Source organism: Solanum dulcamara, chromosome 4, assembly GCF_947179165.1.
Source record: "Solanum dulcamara chromosome 4, daSolDulc1.2, whole genome shotgun sequence".
Classification (NCBI taxonomy): Eukaryota; Viridiplantae; Streptophyta; class Magnoliopsida; order Solanales; family Solanaceae; genus Solanum; species Solanum dulcamara.
In genome coordinates, this window is record NC_077240.1 from 72,326,061 (window position 1) to 72,349,174 (window position 23,114).

The window sequence follows — 23,114 nt, forward strand, 5'->3', positions numbered from 1 at the left end:
ATGTCAACTAGAGGTAGTTGGTATAGTGGAAAATAGAGTTATTGCTTAGTTTCGAGTTATGGCTAGAGTTAGCTTGATCGGAGTATTCAAAGTCTATGCCAACTAGAGTTAGTTGAGATGGTGGGCAATAGAGGTATTGCTTAGGCTCAAAATCTTGTAATAGAGGTATTGCAAGCCAAGGGGTGGAGAAGGTTAGTGTCTAGTTACAATAGGTTGTAATAGATTACTTTGCTCTTGCATTGCAGTGAAGAATAGTTGGTGAAATTCTGTTGGACAAATCGTGGTTTTTCCTCCCTTGAGCAAAGAAGTTTTCCACGTAAAAACATAGTGTGCCATTTTACCTTCTGCACTTAATTTGAGCATTTTGTTAACTGATGTGTCAAGAGACCTGATCCCCTGACTCGTGTGGTGGACTCGTACAAGCCAACACCTTTTTTAAATGAATATTGTTGCTCCTTCACTATGTGTCGCTAGGCATGCACCACATCTTGACTTGAGAATGAGATTTATGATGATTTCCTTGCTTTAATACCTACGAACACTTATGAAATAAATCGTATTGCTCTTGGAAGATTCTAAAATCACCTCTGTACCATTACCATTATATATTTTGTCTCATTTCTCTCTGATTTGCTATGATATTGCGTGTTTTCTGTTACCATTTCAATAGTACAAATTGTTTACCTGATTCAAAGACACGTTCTTTGTCAAATCTACATCTGGATAATCAAGTTGACCAAACGTCTTAGCATTTTTCAGGTTCCAAACCGAGAGCTCTTGCGACAGAAGTTTCTTCTTCCGTTTCTCGACAAGGTTAGTAATGATAGCTTTGTTATTTTTGTCTAAATTAGAATAATAGATTATTTCGTGTAATAGACTCCATAGAATAGGCAACTTGAAGACTTCTGTTTTATCGTATTCTATTAATCATTTTTAGTTAAGTGTATGTAAGTTGAAGTTAAAGACAATTGTACTACCGGAGTTTTGAAGTTCCGAGCATTCTTTTGGCCATTAAATACTAGATACTTCCGTAATCCATTTATCTCATCACAAATAGACATTTAACGAGGAAGATGGATGTACTAGGAAAAAATACTAAGATATATATGTAGAGTATTATGCAGGAACAAACAAAATAATATTTTTTCACTTTGAAAAAATACTAAATGCTCATCTAACTTAATTTGCTGCATAACTATCAAACTAATAAAAATAAGTTCTGTAGTAGTTATATGACAACAAAGAAGAGATAACATGAAAGACACTAACTGAATACTGTAAATCATAATACGATAATAAATAAATACTTTTAAATTTAGTTTTTCTCAACCATAACAACAATGTTTGAAACGGCCTCTCTACCTCTAGGTAAGGATAAAGTTTGTGTATACTCTACCCTCCCAAATTCTACTTTGTGAGACTACATTAGGTAAGTTCTACCCTCCCAAATTCTACTTTGTGAGACTACATTAGGTAAGTTGTTGTTGTATAACAAGAAAAAGGTTAGAGGGTTACAGATATAAAAGGAGGCCCTGACAAAGATCTTTTTTTTTGGAACTAAATAATGAAGATTTGGATCAGCTTGCTACGACTTTGGTGGCTAGAGGTTAAGTTCGCATTGTTTGGGTTCAAAGCAGTGTTATATCTGTTGATGTAATGCCATAGCTTGAAATTTCGGAGTTCGTTTTTGTTCTATTTTAGTATATATGATGATTTGGAATTGCAATTTTTGACCTTTTTTTCATGTACAAATTAATGATGGTTATTGTCTTTCAAATAACCATATTCTTGTAGCTGTTTCAACTGGTGCGGAGTAAGAGACCAATAAGTAGAATTACATAGATATAATTTATATTTGAGAAGAAACAAATCAAGTTCAGTTTGGTCCTCACAAAAAGTGATTTCTTTTGAGATACTGGTTTATATAGATTCTTGAATATGCATTTGCCTCAATTTTCAGTTTGCCTTGCCAAATGTTGTGATTTGGACTAATTAATTAGTACTTTGCCGTGGATGCTGGTTTGTTTAGTATTGTACTTTAAGGGCAAAAAATTCATATTTTAATAGCAAGAAAAAATAATTTTATCTTGTATAAAGACAAATAGACATTGCTCAAGAGAAAAAGATTCATAATTTATTTTCTTTTTTCCATTAGTATCACACATGATATGGCCCTTTGAATTCCAAGTCCTTTTTCCTTCTTCTTTCGTCTCTTTTTCCTTATTTGTCGTAGTTAGGTCTTTGTTTACCAAACCTTTAATTTAACCCAAAACCGTTTTGCAAAAAATATAATAAATCTGGAAACGTAATTTCCAGGAAGTTTACCTGAAGAGGACAATTCAATTTCAAGTACTATCCATATTTACCTATCTAGTGTTGAAGTTCAATTTCTCTTTTGTTAAAGTAGCTTTTTTAAATAAAAAGTTCAACAACGTAACTTTGAATGTACTAATAATTTTAGTGTACAGAATTAAGTGCAGGGGTACAATCTAATTAAAGGTTCAAATCTCCGATACCATCGGGCCAACTACGATAAACCCTTCCATCTCCATCCCTAATTTAAAAAGTCGAGGTATTTTTTCCTTCAAAAGCTTAATTATTGTATATATTAGATTTTTTTTTCAATGTACAATACTTGCATTTTGTTTAGGGTTTGTTTGAATTTTTAGAGTGTTCTTTAGTATAATGTGTTTGTTTAATATAAGTGACAACACTAGTTGATCTTATAGATGACAAAATTGATTTTGTTGCAAGATCAATTTGTGTCCATCTAGTGTTGACACTTAACTTTAATTTGGTGAATAATGTATTTGTTTAACGTAAGTGACAACACTAGTTGATCTTATAGATGAAAAAGTTGATTTTGTTGCAACATCAATTTGTGTCCACCTAGTGTTAACACTTAGCTTTAAATTTAGGGATAATGTGTTTGTTAAGTATAAGTACCAACACTAGTTGATCCTATTGATGACAAAATTGACTTTCTTGCAAGATCGATTTGTGTCTATCTAGTGTTGACGCTTAGCTTCAATTTGGTGAATAATGTGTTTGTTTAACTAAGTGACAACACTAGTTGATCCGATAGAAGACAATTGATTTTGTTGCAAGATCGATTTGTGTCCACCTAATGTTGACACTTAGCTTTAAATTTTAGAATAATGTGTTTGTTAAGCATAAGTACCAACACTAGTTGATCCTATTGATGACAAAATTAATTTTTTTACTAGATCGATTGATGTTGTTTTGTTGTTGAAATAAGTTCAAATAAAATTTAATCAACCCCTAGTTTGATTTAGTTGTTTGAATTAATTTAAAACAAGTTAGAGTTAATGTAGTTTAGTTGTTAAAATAAGTTCAAATAAAATTTAACTAACGTCTAATTTGATTTATTATTTGAAATAATGTGGTTTAGTTGGTGGATTTAGTTGTTTGAATTAGTTTAAAACTAATTAGAGTTAATGTAGTTTAGTTGTTGAAATAAGTTCAAATAGAATTTAATTAACCCCTAGTTTGATTTATTATTTGAAATAATGTGGTTTAGTTGTTGGAGTTAGTTTAAAACTAGTTAGAGTTAATGTGGTTTAGTTGTTAAAGTAAGTTGAAATAACGTTTATTTAGCCCCTAGTTTGATTTATTATTTGAAATAATGTGGTTTACTTGTTGGAATTAGTTTAAAACTAGTTAGAGTTAATGTGGTTTACTTATTAAAGTAAGTTAAAATAAAGTTTATTTAACGCATAGTTTGATTTATTATTTGAAATAATGTGGTTTAGTTGTTGGAATTAGTTTTAAACTAGTTAGAGTTAATGTGGTTTAGTTGTTAAAGTAAGTTGAAATAAAGTTTATTTAACGCATAGTTTAATTTATTATTAGTTAAAATAATGTGGTTTAGTTGGTGGAATTAGTTTAAAACTAATTAGAGTTAATGTGGTTTAGTTGTTAAAGTAAGTTGAAATAAAGTTTATTTAACGCATAGTTTGATTTTATTATTTGAAATAATGTGGTTTAGTTGGTGGATTTAGCTGTTGGAATTAGTTTAAAACTAGTTAGAGTTAATGTGGTTTAGTTGTTAAAGTAAGTTGAAATAAAGTTTATTTAACCCATGGTTTGATATATTATTTGAAATAATGTGGTTTAGTTGGTGGATGTAGTTGTTGGAATTAGTTTAAAACTAGTTAGAGTTAATGTGGTTTAGTTGTTAAAGTAAGTTGAAATAAAGTTTATTCAACCCATAGTTTGATTTATTATTTGAAATAATGTGGTTTAGTTGGTGGATTTAGCTATTGGAATTAGTTTAAACTAGTTAGAGATGTGGTTTAGTTCTTAAAGTAAGTTGAAATAAAGTTTATTTAACCCCTAGTTTGATTTATTCTTTGAAAAATAATGTGGTCATTGTTGTTTGTGTAGATTGAACCTGATCGTAGTTGGATGTATAATAGAAATAATCCCGATTGAGAAGGTATGATTCCGGAATTTGCAGAAGGTGTCACTCGTTTTGTAAACCACGCAAAGACACTTGATCCATTTTTAAATCAGGATTAATTAGGTGTCCTTGTATTAACTGTGAAAACGTGAGATATCAAACAATAGAGAATGTTTCTATGCATCTTATGATAAATGGGTTTAAATTAGGGAGAAACCCATCAGCGGCCCCTTAAAGTTGGCACCAACTTTTACTTAGACATCTAAATCAGGAGATGTTCATTTTAGACACCTTATGTAAGGGTCTGATTTGTCATCTTAAATTTTTTAAATAATCTGTTATTGGACTCAAGCGTGTTTATTATAATTTTGTCCACATGGATTAGTTGGCTAATTATATCATGCCAACTCTGTCTTCTTTACACGTCATATTAGCTTTAAATTTAAAGGGTCAAAAGTTGATTTTCAACTCCATTTTCTCTTCTTCAGTTCAAAAACTAATTTTTTTCTTCTTCAGTTCACCGATCAAAACCCTAGGTAAGAATATGAAAGTTCAATCTTTCTTGATTTTCATTCAATTCTTAATTAGTACTAATTGTTATGTTAGTTTATGTTGCCAATTTCTCGATTTAAAGGTTGAAATCAAGTGTTGGAGATTGCATTTTTGTTGGGCTTTTTGACATTTCTATCAACTACTTCTTGTGTTTGCATGTTTCATTCTTGAAGAAGAAGGTGTATGTTCTGGTTGTTTCCACTCTCTTTTAGCATTTTGTAACTAGGTTATTTTTTAAAAATTGCACTGATAAAGTAAGAGGCTTTTTGGGTATTTCCTTGTGTTAGGGTCTTCTTTTTGAGATATGAACGACTATATATTGACATATTTTCATCATGGGGGTCATGTTATCGCAGACCCTAACCCTACTTATAGAGAAGAAATAGATGTATTTGTCGTTGCCATTAATAAAGATCATTTTAATCTTGTAGAGTTTTTTTCATACACTAAAGACCTTGGGTACACAAATGTGAAGGGCTTTTACTGTCAAAATGAAATTAACAATGAATTTGTCCAAGTTAGTTATGATATTCAATTGTTAGACTATGTGAAAGACTTAATAGATGGTAATGACTTTCATGTTTATGTGGTCCATGAAATTGATGAGTTAGAGGAATTGCCAAGTCCAACTGATCTTTTAGCATGGCCAAACTCTGTTGATGTTGGAAATGTGGAGAATGAGGCTATTTCAGATGTGAATGAGACTGAGGATGTTTCAGATGTAAATGAGGCTCCAGCTAAGTCAGATCTGCATAGTAGTGACTCAGATGTAAATGTCATTCCTAATGAAGATGGTTCAGATGTTGATGAAGAATTGAGATCCTTTAGATCTGAAAGAAGGAACAAAAGAAATCCTAATCCTAAGAGAAAAAAGAAAGTACCTGAAGAAATACCAGTAGGTGAAGCTGATATTGATAGAGGCTTTGAAGATATTGGAAGAAATAAGAAGAATAGATATGTTGGAGATTAGGAGAAGATGAAGAGTATATTGATAGCTTAGACTTTGATAGTGATAATAGAACAAATGTGGTAGATGTAGAAGCTGTTAGGGGTGTTGATCAACTAGGAAGAAGGATGAGTAAAAAGGTCAGTATGATGCTGAATGTGAAGTTGTTATTTTTGAACTTGGAATGATTTTTGAAAATGCTAAACAATTTAGAAAGGCTTTGGCAAATTATGCAGTAGAAAATAATTATCAGATTAAGTTAAGACCTAATGAAATTCATAGAGTTAGGGCTAAATATAAATTCAAAGAAAAATGCAAATGATTGTATTATGGTGCAATTGATAGAGATTCTGGTAATTTTTTCATCAAGAACTATCATCCTATACATAAGTGTTCTCCATCAAATAAGAAAAAAATATGTACAAGTAAATTCCTAGCAAACAAATTCAAGGATGAAATAACTAAAGAATCATCCATAAAGATTTGGAAAATACAAAAATTGTACAAGGAGAAGTTAGGATTGTATGTGGGTGGGACCATCTGTTACAAGGCAAAGCTAATGATTCTTAGAGAATCCATGGGTGACTGAAATATAAAATTTGTAAGATGATGTGATTATGCTGAGGTTATAAAACATACCAATACTGGTAGTTTTGTTTTTTAAGAATGAATAGAGAAACTGCATCAGAAAAGAATTTCTTTGTATACTTCTATATGTGCTTGGATGCATTGAAAAGGGGGTGGAAGAAAGAATGTAGAAGAATAATAGGATTTGATGGATGTTTATTAAAGGGTGCTTGCAAGGGTGAACTTCTAGTAGCAGTTGGCAAGAATGGAAACAATCAGATGTTTCCTATAGTCTGGGCAGTTGTAGATAAGAAAACTAAGCATAGTTGGAGTTTCTTTATCAATTACTTGAAAGAGGACCTGCAGTTGGGTACTGAACAGGGTCTTAGAGTCATTTCATCCAACCAATTCTAAATATGAAGATGTGGCCTGAAACTAACAATCCAAGGATTGAACCTCCTGAACCTAAACCAATGCCCGATAGACCAGCAAGAAATAGAAGAAATGGCAAAGATGAACCAAGAAAGAAGTATGGAAAAAAGTCCAAACAAAGAGTGAAACAGACTTGTTCCATGTGTAAACAACAAGGTCATAACAAGAGATATTGCAAGGTAACATAATTTATACTTGCTTGTGTCTGTTTTAATCACTTGTTGAATTTTTAATGAACATATATTTTGTACTTAAATATTTAGATTGTTGGTCAAAGTTCAGAAGCAGCTACCCATAATTCACAATTTACTGGTCAAAGCTTACAAGAAAGTAGCCAACCTGAACCAAAAAACTTCAGCCAACCTTAACCAACAACATTCAGCCAACCTGCATCAACAACATCAAGCAAGCATGCTTCTTCAACAACAGTTTGTGCTGATACAAGTAGAGTTAAGAGGATGAATGATACAAGCTCAAGCCAACCACCATCATATATGGATACAAGTATTCCTGTTACAAGAGAAATAACAAGTCAACTACCTCGAAGAAGAAAAAAGATTATTGGACAAAAGAGATGAGGAGTTGCAACTGGAGAAGATTCTGCAAAAGGGGGGACAAAGAAGTCAACTAATGGTGAATCAAGTAATGTTGGATTTGGCATATTCACAAGTGCAAGTGGAACCCAAATACTCAATGTATGTTGTTTTCTCCTTTGGTTACATACTAATCTTCACAAGTGCAGCTTACTTACTAATTTTGGTTTCTCTTTTTCTGTAAAAATAGCCAGGGACTTCAAGTCAAAATATTCTACCAACAGGTTCAAATTTTAAGAATGCAAGTTCAACAGGCATAAACCTTGGTTTTAAGCCTAGAGGCTTGAGATGGAAAAATAGAGATGCTGTCACTATCTCCCAGTTGCAGCAAATGGCAAACAAAAAGAAAAAGTAACAGCAGCACCATCTTTGAATACTTTTTGCTATGTAACGTAATAACCAAATAATTATTGTTTTTGCTTTATTCTGGTACTATTAAACATTTTTTAGGATTGTAACATTGTTAAACTGATCCACTGATCTTGGTATTTAGCATAATGCTAACTTTGAGTTCATTGTAGATTATGTTTTTGAGTTACATTCTGATATTGTTAAATGTTTTTGGTATTAAATTATCATGTCACATAATACAATTGTCGCCTTGTTTCTCAAATATCTTGCAGAATACCATTGATAAAGGCAATGAAAAGCTACCACAATATCCAACAAATTATAGGATTTTGAACTTTTCATGTATAAACCAAATAAATTGTTAGGAATTTTTAATAAGTGAAATATGTATTCACTTCAACAAGATGTGAATTGTGAATTGTATTCAACAATAACATCAAAATATAGACAAATATGGCCTAGTTAGAAATTTACAGCAACAACAACATGAAGTTTCATTTCATCCAAAACATAGACAACTTTACAGCAACAACAACATCAAAATAATACTAGACCACAACTTATATCTAATGATAGACCACCACCTATACCTGAACAACGCAACACATTTTAACAATTAGGCTTCAATGTCTATATTCCAAATATTACCAACCCAGTAGCGATGACATCAACAATAAATATATTTCTTGCTCGATTTATTTTTTCATCAAAAGCATTGACTTTTTTCAACAAACCCAGATCACATTATTTGATTGAGGAGGATGTCGATCTTCATACCAATAAAAAAATCACAGCCACCCATTTTCTACAAAATCAATCAGAAAAAAAAAATTAGAAGCCCACAATTAACTATATAATTAACTTTACAAAAAATAACTAATTACTTTACCTTTGAAAGTTTACAAGTAAAAAATCTACGACCTGATTTAGTTGGGTCCAAGAAGTCTTTAATATTTTACAATATCGACATTTATCCAAAGAGGTCATGGAAGAGTTGGAGAAGCTCGACATGGAAGTGTAGGAGAAGCTTGACATGAAAGAGAGAAAAACAAAGAAGAAGAGAGAAAACTGATTTTTTTTTTTAAAATCAGAGAAAGAAGCTAAGAATTAGGGCAAAATTGAAGAAGAAAGAGTATAAATACATAGATGAGAGAGATATTACCGTTATAGGCCAAGTGTGATGCCACATCAGATTAAAAAACAGCTTCTGCGCGCCTCAAATAGGTGAAAAACACGCGAGGTGCCAACTGTGTAAAAAGTGTCAATATGACACATCAGACCCTTACATAAGGTGTCTAAAATGAACATCTCCTAGTTTAGGTGTCTAAGTGAAAGTTGGTGCCAGCTTTAAGGGGCCACCGATGGGTTTCACCTTTAAATTAGGGTATACAGTGAAGTTGAAAGTCATGGTGTCCAATATTAAATATCTAGTGTATCAAATATCAATTTCATAAATCCAATATCAAATATGCATTGATGTATCCATTGTATTTATATATAGATACAAATTGATCGTGAGAAGGCATTGGTGTACCTAGTATATCTATATATAGATACATGTATTTGGTATCAACAATACATATATCAAATATGCACTGGTACATTCATCAAATATGCACCAGTGTATCAAATGTATCGTTGCATAGATATATGCGTAGAAGAAGAAGATACACTGCTAATCACTTAGATTCACTACAACATTATCAATGAAATTCATTATAAATTTGGGGTAACAACAACAATACCATCCTTGTTGATTTTTGAAAATAAGTATTTAGATTTGATTTTCAACTTATTCATCTGAATCTTGACTTGCAATTATTGATTATTGGTAACCACTCAATCTTAACCATTAACATGACTATTGAATAAGAAGAACAAGAAAAAAAAGATCTGAAAAAAGAAGGAGAGAGTGAGGAGAGAAGAAAGCGAGAGAAAGAGGGAGTAGAGAGGCAATTCGCTAGAAAATTAAGAAATAGTGTATGATTAGGGATGACAAAATCAAACCCAACCCGCTAAATCCGCCCAACTCGTTTAAGTTTGGATTGGTTATTGACCTGTCCATTCATTTAATCAACCCATTGAAAATTGGGTAGATATTTAACCCGAATTAGCTCATGAGAAATTTGTTAAAATATTCTTGAAAAACTTTTTTATTTTTCAATTTGATATGTTATATATAGCCATAATAAAGAAAAAAGTAATTTTATTAGGTACTAAAATAGTTTAAATGAACAAATAAAATAATTAAACTTAGTAAAAATTGAATTGGATTGGGTCCTGACCCGTTATATAACCCATTACCTAACCCATTTTGACCCAACCCGTTTTGATCGAAACAAATTTGAGTTGGACTGGATCTTGACCCAATTATTATCTTAACCCATTATGACCCATCCAAACTTGACCCAACCCACCCAATTGCCAACCCTACGTATGATTGTGTATTTGTTTCCAGAATAGCTTGTGATAAAGGAGAAATTTGATCATGAAACTTGTGTACTTTTTTTCGAAGTTGAAAAAAACATTTAAATTTTCCAAAAATAAATAAAAATGTGTTTTCACTTTTTTTTTCTAAAATACTTTTAAAAAAAATCAAAAACAACTTCAATACACTAACTTCAATTTTTAAATATTATTTTTTACTTTAAATACAAAATCTATTTTTTCTTCAAATTTTACATTGAAAGATGTCTCAAGCAGATCACCTCTGTAACCAGGCATCCGGTAATGTCAATGTGCTAATTGATTATTGTCATAAGATAATTAATAGGTAAGATTCATTTGCTATTAAGTGATTAAATAAACATAATAATATTTTTACCAATTGGTAAAAAAAGAAGGAAACGATGGCAGCATTTTTACAAAGAAGATTCCGACCAAAAAAAAATAACTTTACAAAGAAGGTAAAATTTAAATATTTTTTCAATTTTTGATGATCTTTCAAAAATAATCCTTCTACCTGCAAGAGATAAATGTAAGGTCTCCGTATATTCCACTCTTCCCAGATCTCACTTTATAAAATTTCATTGAGTATTTATTATTATTATTATCATTATTATTGTTGTTCTTCCTCTTGAGTTATGTTTCGGTACATATTGAATGGAGCTTTTTCCTATTTTTAATAGATATAATTTTAATATTATTTTGTATATTTGACGGAAATTATGGCAAAGTCAATGAACACAAAAGTAAACCTTTTTCTTTAGTGAATTATATCATTGAACACATTTTTTGTAATAATGATATATCCTGCGAAAATCGTTGTATTTTTGGAACACTAATAAAAAAACTAAACATTTTACTACTATATATAAGAGGGTAGGATCTGTCCTTGCTTCTAATTTCTTTAGGTTTGTTGTACATCCTCTTCCTGTGATTAATCTATTCTTTCAGCTTTTCCTCTCCGTTGATTTATCAGAATAAATACGATTTCAGGTCTTCTTCGTCAAACATCGGTAAGTTCGCTTCCGTGACTGCTCTAATTTTGGGTTTTATAGTTTGATTTGAGTTCTCTTTTTGTGTTTCATATTGGCGAAATTGATGCTTTTGCGATTTAGCGTGCTGTATGTATATATGTTCCTGCTAATTGAGTTTCTTTTTGGTCATGTATATCATGTGATTAGTTCACCTGCCTAGCGAGTTGGGAGTATCCAGATCATTTCGTAATGAACCCGATCCGCAAACTCTCATCCACCTTTCTCAAAAACCCACTCATAAACCCCACCTCCTCTGCCGCCGTCTGCCGCCGGTTATCGACCAAAAGCGGCAACGACGAGTGGAACGACGCATGGGAAGCTGCGTGGCTTCCCGACGATCTTTGTGGGAAGAATCGAGCTCCATGGGAAGCCGACGTAAATTTTGCACTTCCAGACGACACCAGCAACACTCCCGAAAATGCCCAAATTGAGCCTAGGGTTCCGGAAGTTGATGCGGAAACTAAAGCCTTTGTGGAGGACATGAATGAGAATTGGCACTTAAGAAAGGGGAAGCAGCAGAAAAATGGCATAAATATGAACGAAAATGAAAGTTCGCTTTATAGTTTGGAGAATATAAAGAAGGATTATAGGTTGAAGAAGCAGAGAGTACATGCGGGTTTGTGGTTGAAGGAGATTGAGAAGATGGAAGAGGCTAAGCTAGGAGATTCTATTGGTGGTAGCGGAAATGCTGATGATATTGAAAAGCTTCTCGATAGCTGCTCAGAGTATGCCTCCTAGTTTTTGTTCAAAGTTGCACTTTTTAATGTTCTTTATTTGATTTTTTTCGTTTGAAATTCATGAGTATATGTTATAATGCACTATGCTTATGGAAATAGAGGATACATAGACCACAATTAGTTTGTAATTGAGGCGTAATAGGTCATTGATTGTGCATATTGGATTTAGAAGACTCATGTAGTCAACTCCAACTATTTTGAGGTTGAGGCAGAGTTGCTTGTTAATTGATATAATTGTCTGAGCTATAGAAGTTTTCCAAGTAGTTTTAGATTGGGGTGTAGTTGATCATTGATCAATATAATATAATGCATTTATGGTAGGGATTGTGGTGTGGTTGGTTGTTGATTCATAAATCTGTGCTTATGGACATAGAAAACTCAATAGTTGAACCCAAATAGTTTGGGAATGAAGCATAGTCTTTTATCTTTCTTTTTTGCGATAAGTATCTTCTTTCTCTTTTCCCATAGGATAAGTAGGTTTGATGCGTAGTTTATTGGTGATTGACTGTGCTTATGGATGTATAGATTCATATTACCGACTGTAAATAGTTTGTATTGAGGCATAGTTGATCATTGATTAATACAGTTGACTCTGCTTATTTGATGTGGATTTGAATTGATTCGTAATCAGATCTTTAACGAGTTTGCATGTGATTATGAGTTTTGATAGTTCTTTTAGAGGTGTATGTAGAATTTAGAGTTAGTGACTCGGATAAGCTGAAGGCTATTATGTGGAGATATTTTTGAAATCTTAAGCATACATATACTGTATGAGCCATTTGGCTAAACTAATGCTAGGGTCTTTACTGGAAATTTTTTTCAACACATCCTAGAAGGGAAAACATATCTTCATTTTGGTGAGACAGAAGTTTTTCAAATACCTCTACTAAAACATTGCCTTGAAAGAGATTGATGATGAAAGCAAACCGTAAGTAATAGACGCGCAGCTATAGACTTATTTTGATAGTTTAGATCAGCAGCATGGTATTAAAGTATGCCAATTTTATGTAATTCTCTATTTTCATTCTTGGCTAATTTTTTTTTAAATACTTGGGCCAATGTTAGATCTACTATCATGAATGATGATACGAAATTACTTTTAACTAATTCGTCGAAAAATACCATTTTTTTTACTATACTGTTGGTTGATTTATGCTGTTTTCTCTCTGTTGTATTTGCCCTTCTCTTTGGTGGGTGGGGGGTCGGGGCGGGGTGTAACAACATTGTAGTTTGATTATAAATAACTGGTGAGGCTAAGATTTATACCATGATCACCTGCCATATCTTGTAAATTTCACTACACTCTGTGTATAAATGCAGGATTTTTGATTCACCTAATGATGATTCAAGCAATTCAAGAACGACTTCTGAGTTCAAAAATAAACCTGAGGGCTGGGAAACAACTTCAAAAACACAAGATGGGAATATATGGGAGATGTCACAAAGAGAAGAAGATATCTTGGTCCAAGAATTTGAACGCCGAATTGCATTCAACAAATTCCAGGTTTGTGGAGAAAATCCGATTTTTTTATAAATTCAAGCTTAATTTCTGGACGAACTTCATGTTAGATCTGGTGAATCAGCAATCTTTGGTTAGACTTATGTCTTTTTCCCACAAGCATACTAGTTTGCTTAGATCCTCCTTTTTTTCTTTCCCTTTTATCTGTTGCCTTTGATAAGAAAGGTTTCAAAATCCTTTTAACTACACAGACCAAGTGGGGCAAGATTGTGCTACTTATTAGCAAAAACAGCTAGCTCGTCCAAATATTACAAGAGTCGAACTAGAAGTGTATTTTTCTGTTGAGCATCTAGGACTTGTCTTTGACGAAGACATTGAACCTGAAGGAGTGATAGAATTTCAGTCAGTAGCCATCACTTTCATAATATTTGTTTTTGTATAAATCACTTTCACAACAGTTTATGAAATGAAAAAGAAAACTAAAAACCAAGCAATATAATAGGCTTACCATCTCCTCTACTAGGTGCTCCATTAGTTCGGGCAAGGCACAAATTACTGTGCTATTAAAATCTTCTATTTTATAAAATGTTGAAGGGCTACCAGATTATTCTGCCTAACAATTACCCAGCAGCCTTCGATGTAGGCAAAAGGAAAACTGTCTGATCTTTGGAGCCGCCTCCTCTCACATTGTAGATCCAATACTGCATCTTCCTCTGAGATTGGCTTTTCTAGTCACTCAAGCTTTTCCTTGCGAAGGGATTGGGATACCTCTATGTTGTCCTATCTCAATGGATCTCTCTGCATAGAAGTTTCCATAAGTTGCAATACCACATTCCTTAGTCTCTCTCTCTCTTACTACTACTTCCGTCTTGTATGGATGTCATCAATGTGATGTGTCCTCTGAGCCGTGTACATTTAGGGCAAAAAACTTTTGTTCTAGTCTCCTTCCATTACTAGTGAAGTGTAGGCAAGTGACCTCACCAAATAGAGCCTCTGAAACTCCCTTCCTATTCATCTTCTTTTGAGGTCCACATCTCTGGTGTTGAACATTCTCTTTGGAGCTAGTCATTTCTGATAGCTTCATGGATTGTTCACATTCTTTTTCAATCCTAGCTTTACATCGTTCAGCGAGTATGTTTACCTTGCCTTATAATCCTAGTATATTATTGATCAATAAAATCGGTGGCTGGTGGATACCTTGGTCAGTAGCGTGATGGCTTGGCGCCACCTTTCTTCATGAATCTTCACTCTTTAACAATACAAGCTTGAAGAGATACTTTATTCTCCAATTTCATGTCCTCTAAGCCCAGTTCCATCCCATCCTTGTGAGTTGCACAATTCCAGGATTTTATGGTACTTGATGGTGACTTGTGAGTTATCTTGTGTAGACAGGAATATAGCAACATGTTTCCCTTTTGTCTGATTGACTTCATTTTTAATTATCTTCCGCTTAGCACCCCAAAGGGGTGGCCCATTGGTCAATAAAGTGTGTTGAGAAACATGTGGTACTCAGTTTCAAATCCTACTAAAGACAAAATTCTAGGTGGTTTCTTCTCATCCGTCCAAGCTTTGGTGGACAGAGTATCCGGTACATGTATTGGCGGGAGGTAGCAGGTGCCCCTTAGAATTAGTTGAGGAGCTCTGAAGCTAGCACTACAGTTGTAAAAAAGAATAAATCTTTTTGACTATGCTAAACAGTTTTTTAAAGATAAGTTTGTATCTTTTAACGTGTTCATTTTAACATGTACTAACTATTCCTCTGTGATTCTGTTCACTAATGGATAACAGTAGCAATTTAGTAAAAAGAATATTAGTCTGATTTATAAGATTCTGACATTGGATAGTGAAACATTGTGATGTATTGTTTGCTCTTGTTTCTAATGCTATGCATAAATGTTGAATATGCAGATTGCCAGTTTTATTAAAACCCATATATTTAGTCGTCGGAGGCCTATAGATGGCTGGAAGTATATGATAGAGGAAATCGGTCCAAATGCCAGAAAAGGGAAGGGAAGTGTTTCAAGGTTACCTAGCATAGCAGATGCAACAACTCGGCCTTTCAGGGAGGAAGAAACATCGCCTGACGCTACTTTCCCCTCTAATAGGGGGATGACTGGAAGGAGGTAGCATTTTGTAAATTCATCTTAGAACAGATTGACCATGTTGTAAAATTAGTATTGAACTTGTAAGTTCTGTTGAATTTACAGAATTTTCCATCGGCCCTTACTTATCTTGTTTTCGATAGAGTTAGGTTGTTTTCGATAGACCTTCAGCTCAAATAATTAATTGTAATATAACTTAGTTGAACTGTTTGCATTAACTAAAACATGGCAACACTAAAGAGGAACTGCTCCATTATATAAGGAACATGCGACTCTTTGAAGTTGAATCTAAAAGCGCTGACACCTTTTATTTATGAGATTTTTTTTATATATATTATTATATAAAAACATGAAACTCCAGCACAAATATATGTGCATAATAAAGTGTATTACACGTTGGATAAATTTGTAGTAAAATTAATGATTAAAAAAATTATTATTGATCACCTTTTTATTTAATTCGAAATTAATATCACAAGAAAATTACCATCATTTATCAAAAAGTTACAATTTATTTTGAAATCCTTCATTATTTGACATTTTTACTTAATAAAAAATTTAATTGTCATGTTGCGTTTTTCGAAAGTCAATTTGACAAATTTTCAAAATTAAATTATATTACTTAATAGATCCTTGTGGTCGCATCCTTCCTCGGACCCTGCGCATAGCCGGCGCTTAGTGTATCGAGCTGCCTCTTTTTTTTTAAATTCAATATTATAAAGTAAAAAATTAGATATTCAAAAATCATATAAAAAGTACTATAAGTTATAAATTTTTTTATATCAATATGATAAAAAAATATATCTAAAAATATTAGTCAAAGTCCATATAGTTTGACTTTAAACAAGGAAATCATGACAACTAAAAAGGGAAGGAGAGAGTATTTCCTTGTAGGATGACACTTGGAATACATCAAATCTTCTTTTCAAGTTCTTATTTTTTAAATTTTAAATCATTAAAAAAGTAGTAAGTGAATACGAATACATTAAAAACTATTTTCAAGTCTTTTTAAAATGAACAATTCTTAATTTTCTTGTATAGTGACATATATGCATTAAATTCTTTATCCAAATTTTTAAGTTTTAATTTCAATATTATAAGTTACAATGTGAAAGTGTCTTATATTTGGCAATCAAGCAAGACCAAAGGCTAGATTCACAATGTGATTACATATTATGCGTATTTTGATTTTTGTCAGTACCAACTTTTTTACATTGCACTATGGTGCCTTTCAATGTTCTCATTTTGGTGATTAATAATTTAATACAATAAATTTGATTATCAAAAGTTACAATTAATTCTAATCTTTACGAAAGACATTCTTGTAACAGCTAAAAAATTACTTTATGTGACAAAAAATTACAATCAATGTTTCAAAAAATTCATTATTTCCTCGAATGGTCATGACATTAGTAATGTAGTATTTCCTTTCCAAGCTTTTATGTATTTAGTTAAGTTCTTTCTAGTTTTTGACTCTAGACTATGTCTACTATTTTAAAACTTTGAATTAAATTGCTTAAATCTTCATATTTATTAATAATGTTTTTGACAAAAAAAATTAATGTATTATATTGCAACAAGTGATTAATATTTTATTAATTTAAAAGAACCTTTCCCAATATAATTAGACATTATGAAGAGTTGTTTATTGTGAAGCTAAAATATGACGATTTTGATTAGCAAGTTTACAATGCTACGATGGAAAGCAGGCATAAGATGAAACAACAATTGTATTTTTTTTTAAAAAAATGAATCTTCCCGTTTCCAGACTTTTATAGAAAAAGAAATCAAATAGTCATACATGCACCCAAATATATGCCCAAAATTAAAAAAAAAAAACAAAAAAAACAAAAAAACATAGTAGAATGAGTGATATGAGCCAAAATGACCCACACCATATCAATTATGACATGGTTGAGGGACCAAATGTTAATAAAGAAGCTATTTTGAAACGCACAAGCACATAACTTGGTACATATGCTTACATGGTGCTGGAATTGGTTTAGTGTAGGTGATAAATAACCTAAATCAACATAAGATTAATGGCTATATAGATCTTCTTCATCAAATAAGTTGGAAAAAACAATGATCAATAAGTCGGAGGAAACAATGATCTTAATGCTGTCGATGACAATCAAGCAAATGAGACAATAATGAATAATATTGTACAGTACTTTTATTGCTCTTTCTGTTAAATTGAATATAAATGGAATTCAACAATTATATATCTAGTTACTCGATATACATCTATGTAAATCTATTAGCTTCATTGCAATGTTTATGTCTACTAATTTTATTCCAATGTTTACGTCTAAGAATGTCAAATAGACGGGTTGAGTTGAACTTGGGCAAGTTAAATTGGGTTATGTCAATAATTGGTTAATGACCCAACCCGCTCAAAGTTTGTTTGGGTTAAAATGACTTAAGTTAAGTTGAATTAAATTTGTAAAGACCCTTCCGGACATTAAGGGAGACTTATTTGTAAAAGAAAATGGGTGAAAAAACTTCCGGGTTAGAGAGTTGAAAATTTTAGGCTAGGCTAGTCTCGACGAAATCGGAGCAAGATGAAGTTTAGGGAAATCTGAGAAAGGATTGGGTAAGATGTCTAAGTTGAAGCTAGATATCCTTTTAGCTAAGACGTTAAGAAGTCCATAGGATTTTTCAGAATTAAATTCGGATGAGTAGAACTCCCAATGTCGAATTTTGTGTAAAGGTGTGGATCTGGAACGTCAAGGTTTAAAGGTGTGTTTCAAAATGGACAATTTTGGGAGAAATTTTGAGGTATTGTACCATGCACACCACTTAAACGATTGAATTTATTCTTACTATAGCGGAAATACAGGTATTCCCGCTATGGTGCACCACTATAGCGGTTATGGTGTTAGGGGGAGAGGGGGTTATGGTGTTTACAAAGGAATTTCATTGTGTTTTGAGGTTTATATATTGAAAGTATCACGACTTTGGCCCGCCGTGACTGACACCCACTCTAACTCTTCGGTGGAAAAAGCATTCTAACGGCCCAACAACAATAATCGCAATGTATACACAAGCTTAAAGATGCGGAAACAGGTTTAAATCAAAGATAAATGCTGAGTTCTCATAAACTCAGAAACCAACTAGTTATCAACCCAAATTATGCGGAAGTAAACACACCCCAGGAACTGAAAGTCATCGTACCAAAACTCTAAAACTAACAAGTCTAGAATAGGAGTACAACACCAAATAGAAACCAGTAACAAATAAACTATTGTGAACATCCAAGTCCTGGAAAAGAAAAGGACTAGAAATAACGATAGAGATCACGACAGCCTGAAGTAACAACTCACCTTTAAACTCGAAAATACTATAACTCCTCTAGATGAGATCTCTCTGCAGCCGGCTGAATATGTCCTGTACTCAACAAAAGGCAGATCAAGAGTAGTATCAGTACATAAAAATAATGGTGTACTGGTAGGATCACGCGGTTAGCCAGTAAGCAGTTCATAGACAAGTAAATTCAACACAATAGACACACACACACATACATATATATACAAAATAAGTCAATTAATCTCAAGTTCAACCATATTCATCGATATCACAACTCAATATCTTCCACATTCTATAACTTCACACAAGAGTCCTCTCAAGGGACCTACAAATAATCAACTTTGTGTCGTAATGTGACACCCGATCCAAATATGTATCGGAACATGATATCCGATCCAAATATATGTCGGAACATGATATCCAATTCAATTATGTATTAAAACGTGACACTCAATCCCAAGATACCACAATCACAAATATATTCAGTATTTATAATATTTATATCACCAAGAATAGATTCATCATAAAAATAGACCAACAAGTGATTATTTTACACATAATCTAACATGTTTACCTATTCATATATATACATGCATATAATGAAGCAATTTAACAAGTATATGAGACACATACGGGAAACTAGACCATCACCTACCTCAAATTCGCTTCAACAACCTTACAATGCAAGAGCCTTCCCTTTCTGGATTCGTTCTTTTCATTTTTGGTCTAGAAAATAATAAATACATATAAAGGATCAACACCAACACAATGACCTAACTATCATGAAATATAACACAATTCACACCCTAGGCCAAACCCATGATCCTAACCTCACCGTAGGACTATTTTCCACTATAGATTTTAAGTTCAAATCCCCCTCCCCCCATGATTACCACCATATTTCTAGATTCTAGGAATCAAAGTATAAATTTATATAGTAAAATCCTTATCTTAAGCACGAAAACCCATGGAAACTTGATAGAATTCACCCTAGGCCGCCTCTCAAAGTCCAAGAAATTGATTTTGCAGAAAAAGAATATTTCTAGGCTTTGTCATGATTTAATTTGTGGTTGTCTCACTCTGGCAGGAATAATCCCACTCTAGCGGGATATGAAGAAATAGAGAACTCAGAGTTTGTGCTCCAATCCCCCATTTCACAACACACCCATTTTCAAAGACATATTAAAACATACCATTCACGCCAACTTCAATTTTGGGGGTTTTACTTGCCCGAATGCGATTATGCTAAGTCATAAATGCTCTATATCGTCCTGGATATCAATTTATCCAATCAAATTAGAGGTTTGACCTTCCATAATCCATATGATCACCCTATACTTCACCTGACTCAGAATTTGTCTAAGTCTGGCCTAGGGTAAGTTTTTCTGAAGTTACTACCCAGAGTTTTCTGACCCGAAATCCTTTACCATTAGTCCATTCCTAACGATGGAGACAATTCGGTACAATAGATACCAATTTACTCATTACTCTTCCCCGAGTGACTAACTAGGGAAAACAAGGCTAAAGTAAAGATAGAGTAGTACCTGTTTCATCGAACAGTTGAGGATACTTGTCTCGCTTGTCTTTCTCAGTCTTCCAAGTATTTTCTTCTACCGAACGATGTTTCCATTGCACTTTAACCATATTGATCTCCTTAATTCTCAACTTCCGGACATCACGATCAAGAATTGCAACTGGTTTCTCCTCATACTGATGTTTATTTTCTAATAACACCGAGTCTCATTTAATGATGTAGTCCTTATCTCCATGGTACTTTTTCATCATGGACACATGGAACACCGGGTATACCCCAGAAAAGCTAGGTGGTAAGGCTAATCTGTACGCCACTAGCCTTACATAGTCAAGAATTTCAAAAGGTCCAATATAACGAGAACTGAGTTTGGACTTTTTGCCAAATCTTATCACCCCTTTAATGGGTGACACTTTTAAAAGTACTTGTTCACCAGCCTAGAATGTCATATCCCTTACTTTTCGGTCAGCATACTCCTTCTAATGACTTTGAGCTGCTAGAAGCTTAGCTTAGATGCTTCTTACCTTATCCTGAGCGTCTCTCACTAAGTCAACCCCCAATGGCTCCACTTCTCCATCGTTAAACCACCCTATGGGAGACTTGCATCCCCTCCCATAAAGGGCTTTGAATGGGGTCATATCAATACTAGAGTGGTAGCTATTGTTGTAGGAAAACTCACACAAGGGCAAAAACTTGTCCTAATTTCCCCCGAAGTCTATCAGACATGCCCTCAACATATCTTTCGGCACTTGGATAGTCCTTTCTGACTGCCCTTCTTTCTGTGGATGGAAAGCTGTGCTAAAAGTGAGTTGAGTACCCAACTCTTCATGCAATTTACCCTAAAATTTAGAAGTGAACTGTGTACCACGGTCTGAAGTGATAGAAAGGGCACCCTTTGCAGCATTACTATCTCCTTTACATAAATCTTGCCCACCTGTTGTGCATTGTAGTCCACTCTAACGGGAATAAAGTGTGTTGAATTTATTAACCTATCAACCACAACCCAAATAGAGTTATACTTTTTCAAGGTCTTGGGAAGTCCCATCGCGAAATCCATGGCTATTCTCTCCCACTTACATTCAAGAATGGACATTCTTTGAAGCGAACCTGCAAGTCTTTGATGCTCATATTTTACCTGTTGGCAGTTCTGACATTTGTCTACATAGTCAGTTGTGTCTTTCTTCATACCAGGCCACTAATACAAGTGTTTCAAGTCTTGATACATCTTAGTCACTCCCGGGTGAATAGAGTATCGTGAACCGTGAGATTCAGACAAAATCATCTGAATTAGTCTATCTACCCGGGGAACACAAATCCTTCCCCTGAAGTAAAGCACCCCACCTGCATCAAGTGTTGAGTCTTGAGCCTTGCCCATCAACACTTTTCCTCTAATTTCATTTAAGTTCACATCCTTAAACTGCTTGGTCTTAATTTCTTCTGTAAAAATGGGCCTTAGATCAACTCCGGTCATTATCCCACCTTTCTCTAAGATGCCTAGTCTCATGAACCTGGCCTCCAAGAGCCCCCAAACAAGCTAAACTTCCCATGCTCATCAATTTTCGGCTCAACGCATCTATTACCACATTAGCTTTACCTAGATGGTACTGGATAGTGACATCATAGTATTTAAGCAACCTCATCCACCTTGGCTGTCTCAAATTCAAGTACTTCTTGGTGAACACGTGCTGTAAGATGCGGTGATTAGTAAGCACCTCACACTTGACACCGTACAAATAATGTCTCCAGATTTTTAGTGCAAACACTACCGCTGCCAACTCCAAGTCATGAGTTGGGTAGATCCTCTCATGTACCTTAAATTATTGCAAATCATATGCTACAACATTCTTATCATGCATCAACACAACACCCAAATCGAAATGTAAAGTATCACAATAAACAATGACATATTTATCTTCGACTGATAGGTTCGAAATTGGTGTTACGGTTAGAAGAGTTTTGAGATTTTGGAAGCTCTCTTCACACTTGTCAGTCCACTCGAACGAAACTTCCTTTTGAGTCAGCTAGGTCAAGTGAGTGGCAATAGAAAAAAAGTTTTTCATGAACCAGCGATAAAAACTAGCCAATCCCACAAAACCTCTAACCTCGGTCAGGGAACTAGGCCTAGCCTAGTTCCTAACTACCTCAATCTTTTGTGGGTCCACCATTACCCCTTCTTTTGAAACAACATGGACTAAAAAGGCAATTGAAGGCAACCAGAATTCACACACAGACAATTTTGCTACAACTTTTGTCTTTCCAAAACACCTAACATAATTCGAAGGTGATCTGCATGTTCCTGTTCACTCTTTGAATACACCAATATATCATCTATAAACACTATCACAAACGAATCCAGAAATGATTTGAACACCCCATTCATCAAACTCATGAAGGCTGCAGGTGCATTGGTCAACCCAAAGGATATTACTAAAAATTCATAGTGCTCATACCTGATCCTAAAAGCTGTTTTGGGAACATCTTCAGGCCTAATTTTCAACTATGATACCCAGACCTAAGATCAATCTTTGAGAAGAATAAAATACCTTGTAACTTGTCAAATAGGTCATCAATACGAGGCAAAGGGTATTTTTTTCTGATGGTGACCTTATTCAGTTGTTGGTAGTCAATGCATA

General features: G+C 33.6%; 1 protein-coding gene and 1 long non-coding RNA gene across 2 annotated transcripts; both read left to right on the top strand.

The window, feature by feature from the left end:
- The first annotated feature begins 4,374 nt into the window (after positions 1-4,374).
- On the top strand, positions 4,375-7,966 carry LOC129885069 (uncharacterized). The gene is made up of 3 exons (XR_008766050.1): positions 4,375-7,099; positions 7,184-7,615; positions 7,704-7,966. It is a non-coding gene; the product is annotated as an uncharacterized LOC129885069 (long non-coding RNA).
- A 3,155-nt stretch (positions 7,967-11,121) lies between these two features.
- LOC129887556 (protein GAMETE CELL DEFECTIVE 1, mitochondrial) lies at positions 11,122-15,955 on the top strand. Its single transcript, XM_055962700.1, has 4 exons — positions 11,122-11,322; positions 11,491-12,068; positions 13,401-13,584; positions 15,448-15,955. The coding sequence occupies exons 2-4, from the start codon at positions 11,533-11,535 to the stop codon at positions 15,664-15,666; spliced, it is 939 nt and encodes a 312-aa protein (XP_055818675.1). The 5' UTR covers positions 11,122-11,322; positions 11,491-11,532; the 3' UTR covers positions 15,667-15,955.
- The last annotated feature ends 7,159 nt before the right edge of the window (positions 15,956-23,114 follow it).

Coding starts and splice junctions, on each gene's coding strand:
- LOC129887556 (XM_055962700.1), top strand. CDS start 11,533: ATGAACCCGATCCGCAAACTCTCATCCACCTTTCTCAAAAACCCACTC. Junction 12,069..13,400: donor CTTCTCGATAGCTGCTCAGA/GTATGCCTCCTA, acceptor GTATAAATGCAG/GATTTTTGATTCACCTAATG. Junction 13,585..15,447: donor TTGCATTCAACAAATTCCAG/GTTTGTGGAGAA, acceptor TTGAATATGCAG/ATTGCCAGTTTTATTAAAAC.